We start from the raw sequence: 14479 nt of genomic DNA on the forward strand, positions 1-14479 counted from the left end.
GTTGTTTCTCAATAACTTGTGACAGAATTAAATTTTAATTATCCAGAACCTATTTAATTTAAAACTAATCCCCCCCCGGACGTTATTCGTTAAGTTGTAAAGATAAAGAAAAAAATAAAGGGGGTGGATTTATCGTCAAGCAGTGAGCCATTCTCACAGAAAGTGTTAAAGGGGGGATTTTATCCGTTTCGCCCGCGCCAGGGGGTGGGCATGGGTATAATTTCCGCGACAAAAAAACTTGTTGCAACAATTATTGTTGACTCACCCGAGTATAAATTTAGGGATTTGCTAGGGACCATTGCAGAAGGGCTTTCGGTTAACGTGATTGGACGTAAAAAAACGTTAAAGTTACCTACTGTTCACATTATAAGGGGGGCGCATACGAACTGCAGGGGGAGTGAAAATATCATCGTCCTAGGGCCACCTTTAAATATGTGGCGTGGTGTTTAAAGGGAAGTGATATATTCTCCCCCTTTTCTTTCCCAGGCCACCCCTCCTCTGTATTTCAGCACTTGTGATTGTGACTAGTCGTTTCACACAAGCCCACAACCAAAGGAAAGCAAGGTGAGAATTTACTCTCTCTCTCTCCCCCCTTTCTTAGTACAAGGGGGTGCCCGAGGGAAAAAAGAGGGGACAGATACATCATTTCCGGTGTTTAAACTATGCAGAGTTTAGGAGAAGATGATTGGAACCTCTGCTCTTTGAGGCGAGAGAGAGAGAGAGAGAGAGAGATGTCTGAAATAAAAAGCCCATTAACTACCTGATGGGCTTTGGCTAAAAATTGTCCTAATAGAAAAGTTACATTTTCTATTGTGTGCCTATTAGGAGTTTCTCAAGAATATGTTATCTATATGCATTTTTATCTTTCAATTTTAGGAAAATTCATTCCCGTTAGACCCTGGAATTTCTCTTTCATGGAATATGGGAAGTGATATATTCACCCATTTTTTATTGCCTGGGACAGCCCCCTCTAGTGTAAAAGTCTGAAAGAGTAGTCATAAATACGCTAGAGGAGGCTGTCCCAAGTTAAAAAAGGGGAGCATATGTCACTTAGATTTTGAGCAAGAAAAAAACAGGGATAAAGAAGGAACCTAAAGCAAAATCCATTGATTGGCTAACATCTATTTTTTCCGTGGTGGTCCACCCATTTAGACAGAGGTCACGGTGAAAGAAAAAAGAAGTCCAATAATCCCGGTCCATCAGACCCAGTCCGAACCGGCTGACCCAATAAGCTGTTCTTAAAAAATTAAAAAACTAAGAGGAAAGAAAACAAAGAGAAAGAAACAAAAAAGAACAGAGAGGGCAATTGGGTAATTTGGCCAACAACATCAGCAACAACAGATGGATTCGAGGAGCTTAAAACTCGAGCCTTTTGGCACACACGCAATTACACGTAAGAAAGACGGAGAGAGAGATAGGGAAGCTTCGTTAGGAAAGATGATAACCTTGAACGTGGTTGTAGCTCAGCACCACCATCCTCTACTACTTTCATGCCCATCTCTTCCCTATAAATTCAAACCATTTTCCTCTTCTTTCTCCATCATTTCATCTCCCTTTTCTCATAGTCTCTCCAAATACCATTCTCCCAATCTCTCCCAAATGCCTTCCCAAACAGCAAAACCAAGTGAGAACAAAACCCAGAAGCTGATTTTTCTTTAATATGATGTTTTTTTTAGCTTCTTCCATTTTAGAATTTGTTTTTGTTTGTTTATTGCACACCTTTGAATTGGGTTAGTTTGGAAATTGCTTTAACAGAACCCACAAATTTATTAAACACAACCCAGAAACTGATTTTTCCTTAATATGATGTTTTTTTTTAGCTTCTTCCATTTTAGAATTTGTGTATGTTTGTTTGTTATACACCGAAATTGCTTTTAACAGAACCCACCAGATTGATTTTCCCTTTAACTAATGTTTCATTTTTGCTTTTTTTTTTCCAAACTTATTTCTCTTCTTTCCCCATCATTTTACCTCGCTTTTTTCATAATCTCTCCAAATACCATTCTTCTAATCTCTCCCAAATGCCTTCCCAAACAGTAATACCAGGTGAGAACACGACCCAGAAGCTGATTTTTCCTTAAACCCAATAATTATTTTAGCTTCTTCCATCTTTACAATTCGTGTTTGTTGGACATGTTTGAATTGGGTTAGTTTGGGAATTGCTTTAATTAGAATACTGATGGTATTTTTAGTAATTATCTGGATTATGATTCTTTTAGTGCTAGGATAATGATAATAAAATTGTAATTCTCTCAGCGTTTCTCGCCGTTCTTTTATGATAATTTTGATGTTAAAATGTATGGGTTTTTTTTTTGTGATTTCAAATTGTTGGAGATAGAATCTCGTTTCTCTTTTTTGACTCTGCAAAATGCTCCCTAGCTTTGCGATTTTGTTGATCTTCTGAGTATTTTGGTTTATTTTTTCTATATTAGGATGAATTGAAATTGCCTAATTTGATTTTTTGATACTTAATCCTTTTCCCTAATTTGTGAGATTATTGTTATTGCTATTAGTTGAAAAGGCTTGATTCCAAGAATTTATTCGCTCTGTATTTTAGATTATTAGATTTGCATGTGATTAATTGCAAAGGATAAACTCTGTTTCTCAAAGTCCTGTTTGAAAATTAGTCAGCTGGACAGCTTTCCCTTAGAATGGCCTAGTTTGATCGTTACTTTTTTTTCCTGGGGTTTCTTAGTTTTTTATTTAACTTTTTCGGTTATTTTTCTTTAGAACTTCCTTCAACAAATCTTCCCCAAAACTAGTATGTGATAGTGCTACTTATCGCTATATCTTCTTTTGGTTTTGGCACTTCTTGAAGTAGATTAGTTTGAGTTCATGAGAACACAAAGTCAACATTCATCCTAGTATGTCTAAATTTACATTCTTGGTTTAGTAAACGATATGGTTAAGGAGAACAGGATATTATCAGGTGTTTGGATTGTAAGTTAAAGAATTATTTTTTAAATAACCTTGCTTATGATTCTCCACAAGGGCTTGTTTAGATTAATCTTTATACGCAGATCTTTGAAGGTAGAGTAGGAACAAAATGACTAGAGATTTCTAATAATTTTAACCGATGTCATCTTCCCCATGATTTCTAAGATTCTGAAACCTAAGTTTTGTGCCATTTGGAGGGTTTTGTAATTTGTAAAGTTAGATCATATAGAGATTCTAATTCGTGTTCGTAAATTCTATTCTAAACTTTCAAGTGCATACGTATTCCCTACCATGCTTTCTAGTTTTCAGGCCTCTGTCACACTAGGTTATTTGTTATTCTGAATTAGGTGTTTCTCATGAATCTTGTTTATAGTAAATGTTGGTGTTCCTCTTGAGCTGGTAACCATGGGAATATGTACTGAGACTTTTATTTTGACGCATTGGAGCTTTTGGAACTAACGGCAGCTTTGTTTCTTCCAGTTTTTTACTCTTCAGCTCGAAGATGTGCTTGGATGCAAGACACGTCCCCATATTGTGATACTTTCTTTGGTCACAGAACGAAGCTGGGGCAGTTGCATTCGGTGTTTCCAACATCGCCTGCAATTGTTTCCTCTGTTCAGGACCTTTTCGATTTCATATGCAGTGGTCCTTTAATGAAGAAATTGGGTCTAACTCCAGAAATGGTTGAGGCAACTATAGACAGGTGGTTAGAGTGTGGGGTCCAATTGTGCCGACTGTTTCAGTTGAATGAACTGAACTTGACGATTCCTCAGAAAACAAGATTATTTCACTATTATATACCGGTATTTTTCTGGTGCGAAGATCAGATCTTGGATCACAGGTCCAAGTTTGAAGATGGAGATGAGATTCCTCCTTTAGTGGTATACTGCTATTCCATCTCTTCTGACTATAGTATTAACCTTGATGAATTTGGACTTTACATAACACTTTTTTTTTTTTTGCTGCAGATTGGTGTTAGTGCTCCTCAAGGTAGTGGGAAGACTACACTTGTCTTTGCTCTCGATTACCTCTTTCGGCTCACTGGAAGGTAAGGTCATATGATTTTCAAATTATGGAAATCTGATCAGTTAAAATTTTAAGTTATTGGTGGAAGTTCTTTAAAAAATACATGAGCTTATGAAGAATGTTACACTGATATCCACTTACTTTTTCTCAGGAATTCTGCTACATTATCAATAGATGATTTGTATTTGACAGCAGAGGATCAGGTAGATATATTGTCTGTATGGATTATTCTTATATCTGTTTGGGGGTCTGGGGAGGGCTAGATGTACGGAGCCTCGTGCACTGGGCCGCCCTTTTTTTTATCTGTTTTCTGATTTGCTATGTGCATGCTATTAACTGTAGGCTAAATTGAGGAATGAAAATGCGGGAAATTCTCTCTTAGAGGTATCAATCAATATGACATTATGTAAATTTTAAAACTATCTATTCATAAAAGTTTGAGAATCATGTCCTGATGATTATTTAATCCTTGTATTTTCAGCTTCGAGGAAATGCTGGAAGCCATGATTTGCAATTCTCCATTGATACACTTACGGGTTTATTGAAACTAACTAAAGAAGGTACCCTCTCTCTCTCTCTCCATTCAATGCATATGTAGTTATGATCTATTGTTGATTTATCTTTAGTGGCTAAGGGGAAAAAATTTAATTTTTGCCTTTTCTACTTAAAGATATGATTATTTGTTAGCATCAGCTTCGATCAAATAATAACCAATTATATATGATATTCAGGTATGAAGATGAAGGTTCCCCGGTATGATAAGGTATGCAAACACAGGACACAATTCATTTCTTGATATGCTTCCACAGTTTCTCAGTTATTTATGGATTGTTCTAATGCACATACAGTCGGCCTATGGCGGGAAAGGTGACAGAGCTGATCCTTCGACATGGCCAGAGGTTGAAGGGCCATTAACGGTAAGAACATTTTCTTGAAATTAATATCAGAGGACCCTATCCTTTCTGGTTGCTTTCCTCTTTAGTTCAATGTATACTATGTCTTTGTTGACATATTATTCTTTTATGTTCTGGTCATTCAGGTTCTCCTGTTTGAGGGTTGGATGCTAGGTTTCAAACCCCTTCCTGATGAAGTTGTCAAAGAAGTTGATCCACAGGTTAGTCCTAGGAAAAAAAGGTCCAGTATTATTATTGATTTATTACTTTTGTGTTTGTGAAATTCACTTGTTTATTGTTTGTTAATGAGATCAATTTTATTCACACAAAACTTCGTTTTCCAGCTGGAGGTTGTAAACAGACACCTCAAAGCTTATTATGATGCATGGGATAAGTTCATACAGTCATGGTTAGTTATCAAGATCAAGGAGCCAAATTGCGTTTTCCAATGGCGATTGCAGGTTAGTTATTCGGTAATACATCGGTGAATTATTAATCATAGTTGCATTTTGATGGTATGGGAATCCTTAGGAAAATAATCAGTATATATGTTCTCTGTGTTTCATTTGAGTTAAGCCACCATTGCCCTTATAACAGTCTCATTTATGACTGCAGGCCGAGATCGCCATGAGGTCAGATGGAAAAACTGGCATGTCTGATGAAGAGGTGCATTTCCTTACCCATTGTTTGATTCTATCTTCTTTTTAATTCTCCTCATTGCAATAATACAATAGTACCATGTAATATACTAAAACCAACATAAAATCTGATGTTGTTCTTTCGAACTGCTAATTTTCATATGGAACTTTCTATCTACTATTGTTTAGAAACTTGAAACTCATCTTGTAAAAAGGTGGAAATCCAAGCTTATGTATAGTTGGGGTTTTTTCCTTTTTTGGCCCTTATAATCAAGTTCTTTTGGGTTTCAACAAAACTGATTTGTCCTTTAATGATTGAGTGGAACTGACTTTTTGAGTTCTTGAGTACTTAATCCATATTTCCAAACACTGTTAATTTTCTTTTACTAGTTCTCTTGTACTTCATACATGTTTCTAAACACTTTTAAGTTCTTTTGCCCCATGGGTGGTTGATTATGGTATACTGAATTACCAATTATTTTGCAGGTTATTGATTTTGTTTCACGTTATCTGCCTGCATACAAAGCATATCTTCCCACACTGTACGCAGAGGGACCCAGTGGGTCGGATCCAGAGCACGTTCTCGTCGTCGAAATTGATGAAGATAGGAATCCAATGGCTTAGCTGACAACTAATTCGTTAGAGCAAAATATAGGCATTTTTTTTCTTTTGACAAGATGTATTCATTATATTGCAGCCTTTGATTTCATCCATGGGAAAATTCCTAGTACTTAGCAGTTTGATGTAACTGTAATACCAGCAATAAATATACAAGTGCATGAAATTTTTTCTTCATCTCTTGCATTTTTAATGTGGGGAAAGACATCTCTCTCTCTCTCTCTCTCTCTCTCATATATGGGAAAGAGATCTGATTCCTAACCAACAGAGCAGTGTACTTTTGTCAGTTGTATATAATCCTCACATGTATGTTAGAGATGTGCTTATCAACCATGACTCTGGGTGGATAAATGCTTAATTCTTTCATCAAGGTCCTCTTTGGATGCCAAAATTCTTCCTTATTTGAAAATAAGATCAATCTGTTCTGATCTTTCAGTATTTGCAAATGGCAATTCAAAGACTTCTTTGGAAGCCATTATCTGCATCATTTTTATAATTATTATAACCTTAATTTGAGTGAAATCACATTTAACTCGGAACCATTTGCTTATATGATTTATATGTATCCAAAGAGCCCCTGAAATTCAGAAGTCAGTCATGAGTTGTTTCTTTTTCTTATTATTTTGTTAAGGGATTCATGGGATAGTTTTCATGAGGAGTTAGATGGCAATTTTATCCCTCAAGATTGAGTTATAGAGTGGATTTTTTCCTGTATGGGGCAAAACTAGGGAGTCATCAAATACATAAGTTTACTAGACCTTAATCTTCACACTGGCTTAAATGGCTAATATGCATTTACAGTTAGAAGGCTAACAGAGGTATAACTTTTGGAACTTTCAAACAGAACGAGTGGGAAAATCCATGCAGGAAGTTGAAAAAAATCAATTGCCAATGAAGAAAACTGTTCTCCCACGTACCGTTTTAGAAGCGGTAATTCGCAGGGGATGGTGTTTAAGAGAAGTTGATGAGATTAATGGTCTGATGATTCAGATCATGGTTACTGCAGCAGGGAGTGAGATGGGTTATTTGGGTTTGATAAAATCAGAGCTTCTCAACATGGATTTAAGAGATATAGGTGGAAAATCAATATTCTGTAGAGCTTTGTTTCTGTTTTGGTGTTTATGGGTTTATTTGCCATGTAAACCAATATACACACCAAAGCAGCATCAAGGCTTCTTCTGAAAGATCACATCGTTTACATCTTTAGTTTAATTCCTTTCTTAACTATTGATCTTAATTAATCTTTTACGTTTACACTCTGCCTTAGAGAGCCTACCCGCAATATCATTGCACTCATAGGATATGTGTAAAACAATTGTCCCTATCTCTACATATATGCGCACTATTTCATGTATATATAATTTGCCAATCCACTAGGCCATGGCTGTCTTTTCTTGCATTTCCTGAAAAATGCAGCCTCTTTATAAGCACGCAAAACCTCCGCTTTGTTTGAGTCAGTCCTCCCGAGGGGTCCAAGAACGCTGAAGAATAACCACACTAAGGCCCTGTTTGTTTTAGATTATGACAACCGATTGTGGAGTCCCCAACTGATTATTGGACTCAAATTCGCACTAATTTTCAGTCCAATAATCGGTTCTGGACTCCACAATCGGTTGTCACAATCTAAAACAAACCGGCGCTAATATCTCTTAGGCCCTGTTCGTTCTACATTGTGACAGCCGATTGTTAGCCCCAAACCGATTGTTGGACTCAAAATTATGTTTAATTTTGAGTCCAATGATCGGTTTGGGGCTCACAATCGGTGGCCACAATCTGAAAGGAACAGGGCCTTAGAGTGCCGCCAATACCAGTTGGTCTTGGGTTGTCTTTTGAGCAGCCATCAAAGTTTAGTGTGGTGCAACTTCTAAAACAGGAACCCATGATGGAAATAAAGATAGGGTAATAGTGGCCGAACGATTTGATGATTTTTGCACTTGTGTAGATACACGCACCCTTTATTTTATTTTTTTGTTTTATCGCACGTGCCACTATAGGGGATCCCATGAGCAATGCTCCTACTAGATAAGACTTTTACACACTTTTATCCTAAAAAATTCTGATGTTTCTTTCTTTCTAGATGGTCCAGATCATGCAGAAGGAATGACAATCCATAGACTCTAGCCAAAAATTACCGAGTCCTTCAAAGAACCATCCTCGCAGACATAAGTGGAATCTGTTATCTAATCTAATTCTCCTTTTTTTAGTGTATTTTGCTTGTTGATATTCTCAAGAATGGCTATGCAACCACAAGCCCAAAATCTGCCCATAAAGTAGTGGCTCCTTCATTTGTCCACACACTTGGGAGAAAGATTTCACAGAGAAAATTCCTAACCAATCCATGCCTATGCAATTCTGTCTTTGTTCACTTGACATACAAAGGATTACTTGGGCTACTGAAATCATACATATGAAACTATTCAAGTACCAAATATAATGCTCAGATCTCTCGTAAAAAAAAAAAAACAATGAAGGAGACAAAAATGTTATTTCCCTACTCTCTCTCGTAAGTCATAACTCTCCCTTAAATTGGAACATTGATGAATTCTTGCCCTGCTTTCATAACAATACCATGAAGTCTATTCCTTCTCATTGCTTTTATAAGGATGTCGAGAGGTTGACCTTCATATTTAAGAAAGCGCACCAAGATTGCCTTGCTTTCTCATGGAACAGAGGATTAGAGGTGATGTGAATTGCTACTTGATTATCACAGTGAATTTCATGGGAGCTTTCACCGTGATCCCATCCTAATGAGTGAAGTTCTGAGCCAAATTAACATTCAGCTTTCGTATTTGATCTTTCTTTTACATATCATTTTTTGTTTCCATGTAATAAGGTTCCAATTTTTTTTGAAAAAGAAAACTTTGTGGATTAAGATCAACCATACAATAGGATGCAAGGGACTAGTTGTCCCCCATCACTATATGAAAAGAACAAGAAAAACCAAATCATGGGAAAAGGAAAAGAAAAAGAACAGGACAATCCACATCGGGGAGGAACTTCATTTCCACCCTGGAGGCTCCCTCCTTCGCTAGCCTATCCGTCTCACTGTTCGCTGATCTTCTAACATGACAGAAAGAAATGGAAGATCCCTCTACTCTGTCCATGATTTCATCAAGCGTTTGTGCAAACCACCGAGGATGAGGAAGAGACGTAACCTTATCTATAACATTTTGATCAATCAACTTTATGCCTCGATGAACAACTCTTACTTCCACCTCATTAGAGTCAGCAATCCCAATGGCACTTGAGAACGCCCATAGTGCACAAACCGAACTTTTTGAATTAAAAAAAATAAGAGAATAGCATTATATGATAGAGAAGTGAAGATGTAACGGAAATGATGAAGGCTTACTTCCTGAATGGGAAGAAGAAAAATCAGATTGTAGTGAAACCTTGCTCTCGTACCACTACGGTCATGTCAAGGAATTGATCACATGATCTTCCTTCTTGCTCTAGTGTGATCATTTTGATGTTTTTGCAGTTTAGGTAAAGTATACAATTTTTATTGGGAAATGTTATCAGCACTACTGTATTTTGATGATCACACTCCCCACTTTATTAAAAGTACGGTATGGCCCGCTCAATAGGATGATCCAAACCGTTCATTAGATGGGCCACAGCCTAAATAGGTTGTGCCCCAAATATCATTTCCACATGTTGATCCTAACCCTCGGATCTATAGAGGGTTAGGATCAATCCTCTGACATTCAGATCGGAGGGTTAGGATTAACCCATGGAAATGATTTTTGGGGCACAACCTATTTAGGCTGTGGCCCATCTAATGGACGGTTTGGATCATCCTATGGTGGGGGCCATACCGTACTTTTAATAAAGTGAGGAGTGCGATCATCAAAATACGCTAGTGCTGATAACACTTCCCTTTTTATTTATGGATTTTTTGTTATGCATGGGCACGATTTGCAAATCATAATAGAACTTTTTTTTATGAAAATTAAATTTTGGTTGAGATGTTTGATCAGAAGGTTGGAAGTAGAGTGGTGGACTTTGAAGAAGAGTACAGAGAGTTTCAGCAATAATTACAAAAGCATGGGATTTGAAGATAGTCCTCTAGTAGGAATATGTAAATCTAAAATGAGTCACAAAGAGGGTGGAACATACAACCTTGACAATGGTAAGATACATAAGTATCCTGCATACTTTGCTTACTCCAATTCCTATGGTTTTTAGTAGGGCTGCACATGGTTCGGTCCGGTTCGGTTTAAGGGAATTTCTTAAACCGAACCGATCCCATCGGTTTGGATTTTTTCCAAACCGTAACTGAACCGATTGGCAGTTGAACCAAACCAAACCGAACCGACCGGTTCGGTTTGGTTTGGTTCACGGTTTATCTGTATTTTACCTATAAGTAATGGGCAGTCATAAATAGAAAAAGACATTATGGATTACTATTGGACGAACCGTTTGATTTTGGGGATAATGGACAACTTTGGACCATTTGATTTTGGGGATGATTGACGAACCGTTTGAAGTTTGAAGTTGAACGGCAAAAAATACTAGAAAGAGATATCTGAACCGGTTTGGTTCGGTTTTCATATCAATTGCGGTTCGGTTCGGTTTTGTGGATTAATATTTTCTGAACCGTGAACCGAACCGATTGGATCGGTTTTGTAAAAATCGTAACCGTGACCGAACCTATAAAAACCAAACCGAACCGAATGGCCCGGTTCGGTTCGGTTTATCGGTTTGAGCAGTTTTGTTGTGCAGCCCTAGTTTTTAGATTAGTAGTATTATGGAAATCGATGAAAAATGGTTACGCAGTTAGGGATTTCTTGTGCTCTCTCCATGCTCTCTCCTGTCGTGCCCTCTCCACCTTCCTCCTCAGTTCATTTGTCACAATTGAACCCATGAACTTTCCATAGAATAATTTTTCATGGTTGGCAAACATGCCCTTTTAAGTTGACAAATTTTTTTTAGCCAAGTTGATCATTCCTTGTTCAATGCTAAGAAGGGTGGTCTAGAATTCGACTTTGTCTTTCAGATGTGCAATTTAGTCATTCCGTGTACTTGGCGTTTGAAAATTATTTTAGAGTTGATGTAACATTTCTCCCAACTTTGTATTGTAGCCTCCTCCTCTCTGAATCTCTGTAAGACTTCTATATAGGCTACTGATATTGGCACTACCATGTCTTGATAATGGGACGAACTCACAATGCCTTTTATTATTTAACCAACTGTCAAAAGCTAATATAATTCCTAAAAAGCTCTTAGCAGCCAATTAAAAAAGGGAACGACAAAGTGAGTTTGGCCCATTATCAAAACATGGTAGTGCCAATATCAGACGCTGGAAATACAATTTTCTCAAAGGTGGTTTAACTGGTTTCCTAAAACTAGAGCAGCAACAGCATAAGAGGTGATATTCTGATTCCGCCCCGAGCAGAATGAAATTTTTTTATTTGATTTTTCTCAAATAAATTTTTTTCCCATTAACCTTATATGGAAATCGGAATAGGATGGCTATTCCTATTCCGGTTTCGAGCAATGAAAACACGGTATAAGAGTATAATTCATATCAATCAATGTTGCATGATATAGCTAGCAAAAGTGAAAATACAAAACATTAGTTCATCGAAGAGAAATTAAATAACAATCAAACAGAAAAAAAACGTCCCCACAATATAATTCATTTATTTGTGATAAACAACAAATTAGAGTCTAAGGGCAGCAACAGCAGAGGATGTCCAAACAGCACTCGCATGTCTCGAAACAGCAACAGCAGCAACATGCGGCGAACAGGCTGCAAATTTATTTCATTTCATCAAACATCCATATTCATTAATAATAGCAACAACATGATTAAAGGTAGTGAAACAACCAATTAGTAGGGCTGCAACTCAGGTAGGGCGGGTCGGGTTTTGGAGAACCCAACTCTACCCGAGAAATATCTCGGGTCGGGTCGGTTCGGGTTTTTTCACGTTGACGCAATTTTTTAAGGAAAATTCTTGTTTGGCAAGGCAACTCAACTCATAGAAGCAGAAATTACACTCACATTACACTTGAATCAAACAATGTTGTAATTACAATCAATGTTGAATCAAACACTTGAATCAACTCAACTCATAGAAGCATAAATTACACTCACACACAATAACGGAGGGTGCGTGGGTTTTCACTTTTAACTTTTTAACTAACAATAGAAAAAAATGTACATACTATAACTTATGTAACTCGGGTCGGGCCCCTTCAAACCCGGCTCGACCCGAGATTCATGCGGGCTTTTGAAAGCTCAACCCGGCTTGACCCGAAACCCATGAAACCTGAACCCAACCCAGGCTATTTTCGGGTCGGGTCGATGCGGGTTGTCGGGTAAAACCCGGCTCGAGTTGCAGCCCTACCAATTAGGCTAAAAGCTTTAAGCTATTAGAGTTAGTGTTACTTAATCATCTTTACTTCAACACTCATCCTCTCATGAGTGACACCTCTTTTGGGTTGGCTGTACACATGGATTTTTAATATCAAGGAGTTGTTGGGTTTTAAACCCAAAACTTAACCTAAGTGACACCTCTTTTGGGTTGGCTGTACACATGGATTTTTAATATCAAGGAGTTGTTGGGTTTTAAACCCAAAACTTAACCTAGGCAATTGCTATAATACCATGTGAAACAACTAACTCCAAAAGGTTAAACTATTAGAGTTGTGTTATTTAATCATTTATACTTCAACACTTGTGAAACAACCAATAACTCAAAAAGCTTAAGCTACTCGAGTTGGTGTTATTTAATCATTTATACTTCAACAAATACCCACCAAATGTAATTAAATAATAATAAAAAATAATCATAGAGTGGAAAGAAAGAAAAAGGAAATGATGGTGTTTATCCTGCTTGTTCTGGTAGGGTTTCTCCCTGTGAATCAATCCAGTGTTGGGGGTTCCACACGAAAGCAAAGGATCCCGCAATGGAAAAGTGAATGGATATGGAAGGGCCTATGATTAACGACTAGGGCACCCTCCACGGTATTAATGGTGAGTTCCACTTTGGTCATAACAAGTGGTATCAGGCAGGGTAACCCCAGTGTACCCTCGGAGAAACTCTCTCGCTAAAACCCCACTTTACCCTTGAGGATAGAGAAAATCTCTCAGGGAAGGGAAGATTTCGGGTAACGTCTCATATCGGAAAAGTAAATGGATGTGGAAGTACCTCTAAGGACTTGGTCACCCTTCCCTTAAGGCTAGCTTTTAATGGTGAGTTCTACATGGATCCTAACAGTTTCCATGAATGGGACCATTTTTGGGAATGGAGTCAACCGGAAGAAAAACAAAGCAAAAGAGAAACTGGAAAATCTTTTTCCTGCTATTTTCAATACTCATCGGTCAAGTTTGGAAACCTTGGGGATTTTTCATGGAATATTAGATTACGAAGTGGAGAGAGAGAGAGAGATGAGGAATTATCTTTTTCTTATATTCCATGGAATAATTTTTCATGGCAGCCAAACATGACCTTCATGAGTACGATCAACAGAGAGAGCACACATGGAAGGTGATACCACTCTGATCATCTACAATATACCAAAGTACAGTGTATAATTAAGTTAAAAATTGAGGTGATCTTTTCCTGAGTATACCACTCGAGATAAAATTTCCCAAAAAGTAAAAAAAAAAAAAAAAAAAACAGGATACTTTTCTTTGGGTTTTTCACCAAAAAATCAACAGGAAAAAAAAAATTCATGTAAAGATGGCATAATTAAAAAAAAGAGATAGAGAATGACCATGCATAGAGGCATCCTTTCTCTTCTCGGCGTTTTTGGACGTGATCCATGTAAGATATCTCTTGGTATGAAGGAGCATCCATTTTCCTATCTCTCTTTTTTTCCTTCACGGATCAAATGATCAGCAACAAGGAAACTTTAGGAACAGCTAAAGTATTAAGCAAAGAAGACAAAGACATTGGACCTGAAGGGCCTTCTTATAAGAACAATTTTTGGAATCCAAGGCTCCGGATAAGAATTCCTTCACCAGCTTTTCGACAGCTGGATGAAAGAGAGAGAGAGAGATAGGTACAACTTGGGTGGGGCTTGACTTGGGTGGGGCTCGGGTTGGGTGGGCATTTCCTCGCGTTGGGTTGGGAAAAGCCAACCATAGTTAATTTCAAGTAGTTGGGTTAGGCCGTCAGGGTTGAGGCCTTGGGCAACCTCATCTCTTCCAATCAGAACCCGACCTCAGTCCTCTAATTTTATCATGGTTTCTTAGGGTTATGTTTTGTTTTTTTATATGTTTTTTTGTTTGGACCTAGGTTAACCCCAACCCAACCCTCCTCGATTTTGAAAAAAAGGGTTTGACAAGTTGGGTTATGGTTGAGAGATTTAGAAGCGGGTTGGTTTAGGGTTGACTATCTTTGACCCAAGGCTGAG

General features: G+C 37.7%; 1 protein-coding gene and 1 long non-coding RNA gene across 2 annotated transcripts; one reads left to right on the forward strand and one right to left on the reverse strand.

Annotated features, from left to right (window-relative positions):
- Positions 1 to 1326: 1326 nt before the first annotated feature.
- Positions 1327 to 6289, forward strand: LOC143847119 (D-glycerate 3-kinase, chloroplastic-like). Its single transcript, XM_077355810.1, has 12 exons — positions 1327 to 1624; positions 3418 to 3818; positions 3906 to 3985; positions 4115 to 4166; positions 4306 to 4347; positions 4445 to 4523; positions 4695 to 4726; positions 4812 to 4880; positions 5003 to 5077; positions 5201 to 5317; positions 5472 to 5522; positions 5981 to 6289. Exons 1-12 carry the CDS (start codon positions 1342 to 1344, stop codon positions 6116 to 6118), a joined length of 1419 nt encoding a protein of 472 aa, XP_077211925.1. The 5' UTR covers positions 1327 to 1341; the 3' UTR covers positions 6119 to 6289.
- Positions 6290 to 11636: 5347 nt separating this feature from the next.
- LOC143847126 (uncharacterized) lies at positions 11637 to 14113 on the reverse strand. Its single transcript, XR_013234947.1, has 2 exons — positions 13838 to 14113; positions 11637 to 11867 (listed from the first exon to the last, which is right to left on the reverse strand). It is a non-coding gene; the product is annotated as an uncharacterized LOC143847126 (long non-coding RNA).
- Between the last annotated feature and the right edge of the window lie 366 nt (positions 14114 to 14479).

Source organism: Tasmannia lanceolata, unplaced genomic scaffold, assembly GCF_043159265.1.
Source record: "Tasmannia lanceolata isolate RefF3 unplaced genomic scaffold, GAP_Taslan_0.1 ptg000003l, whole genome shotgun sequence".
Lineage (NCBI taxonomy): Eukaryota > Viridiplantae > Streptophyta > Magnoliopsida > Canellales > Winteraceae > Tasmannia > Tasmannia lanceolata.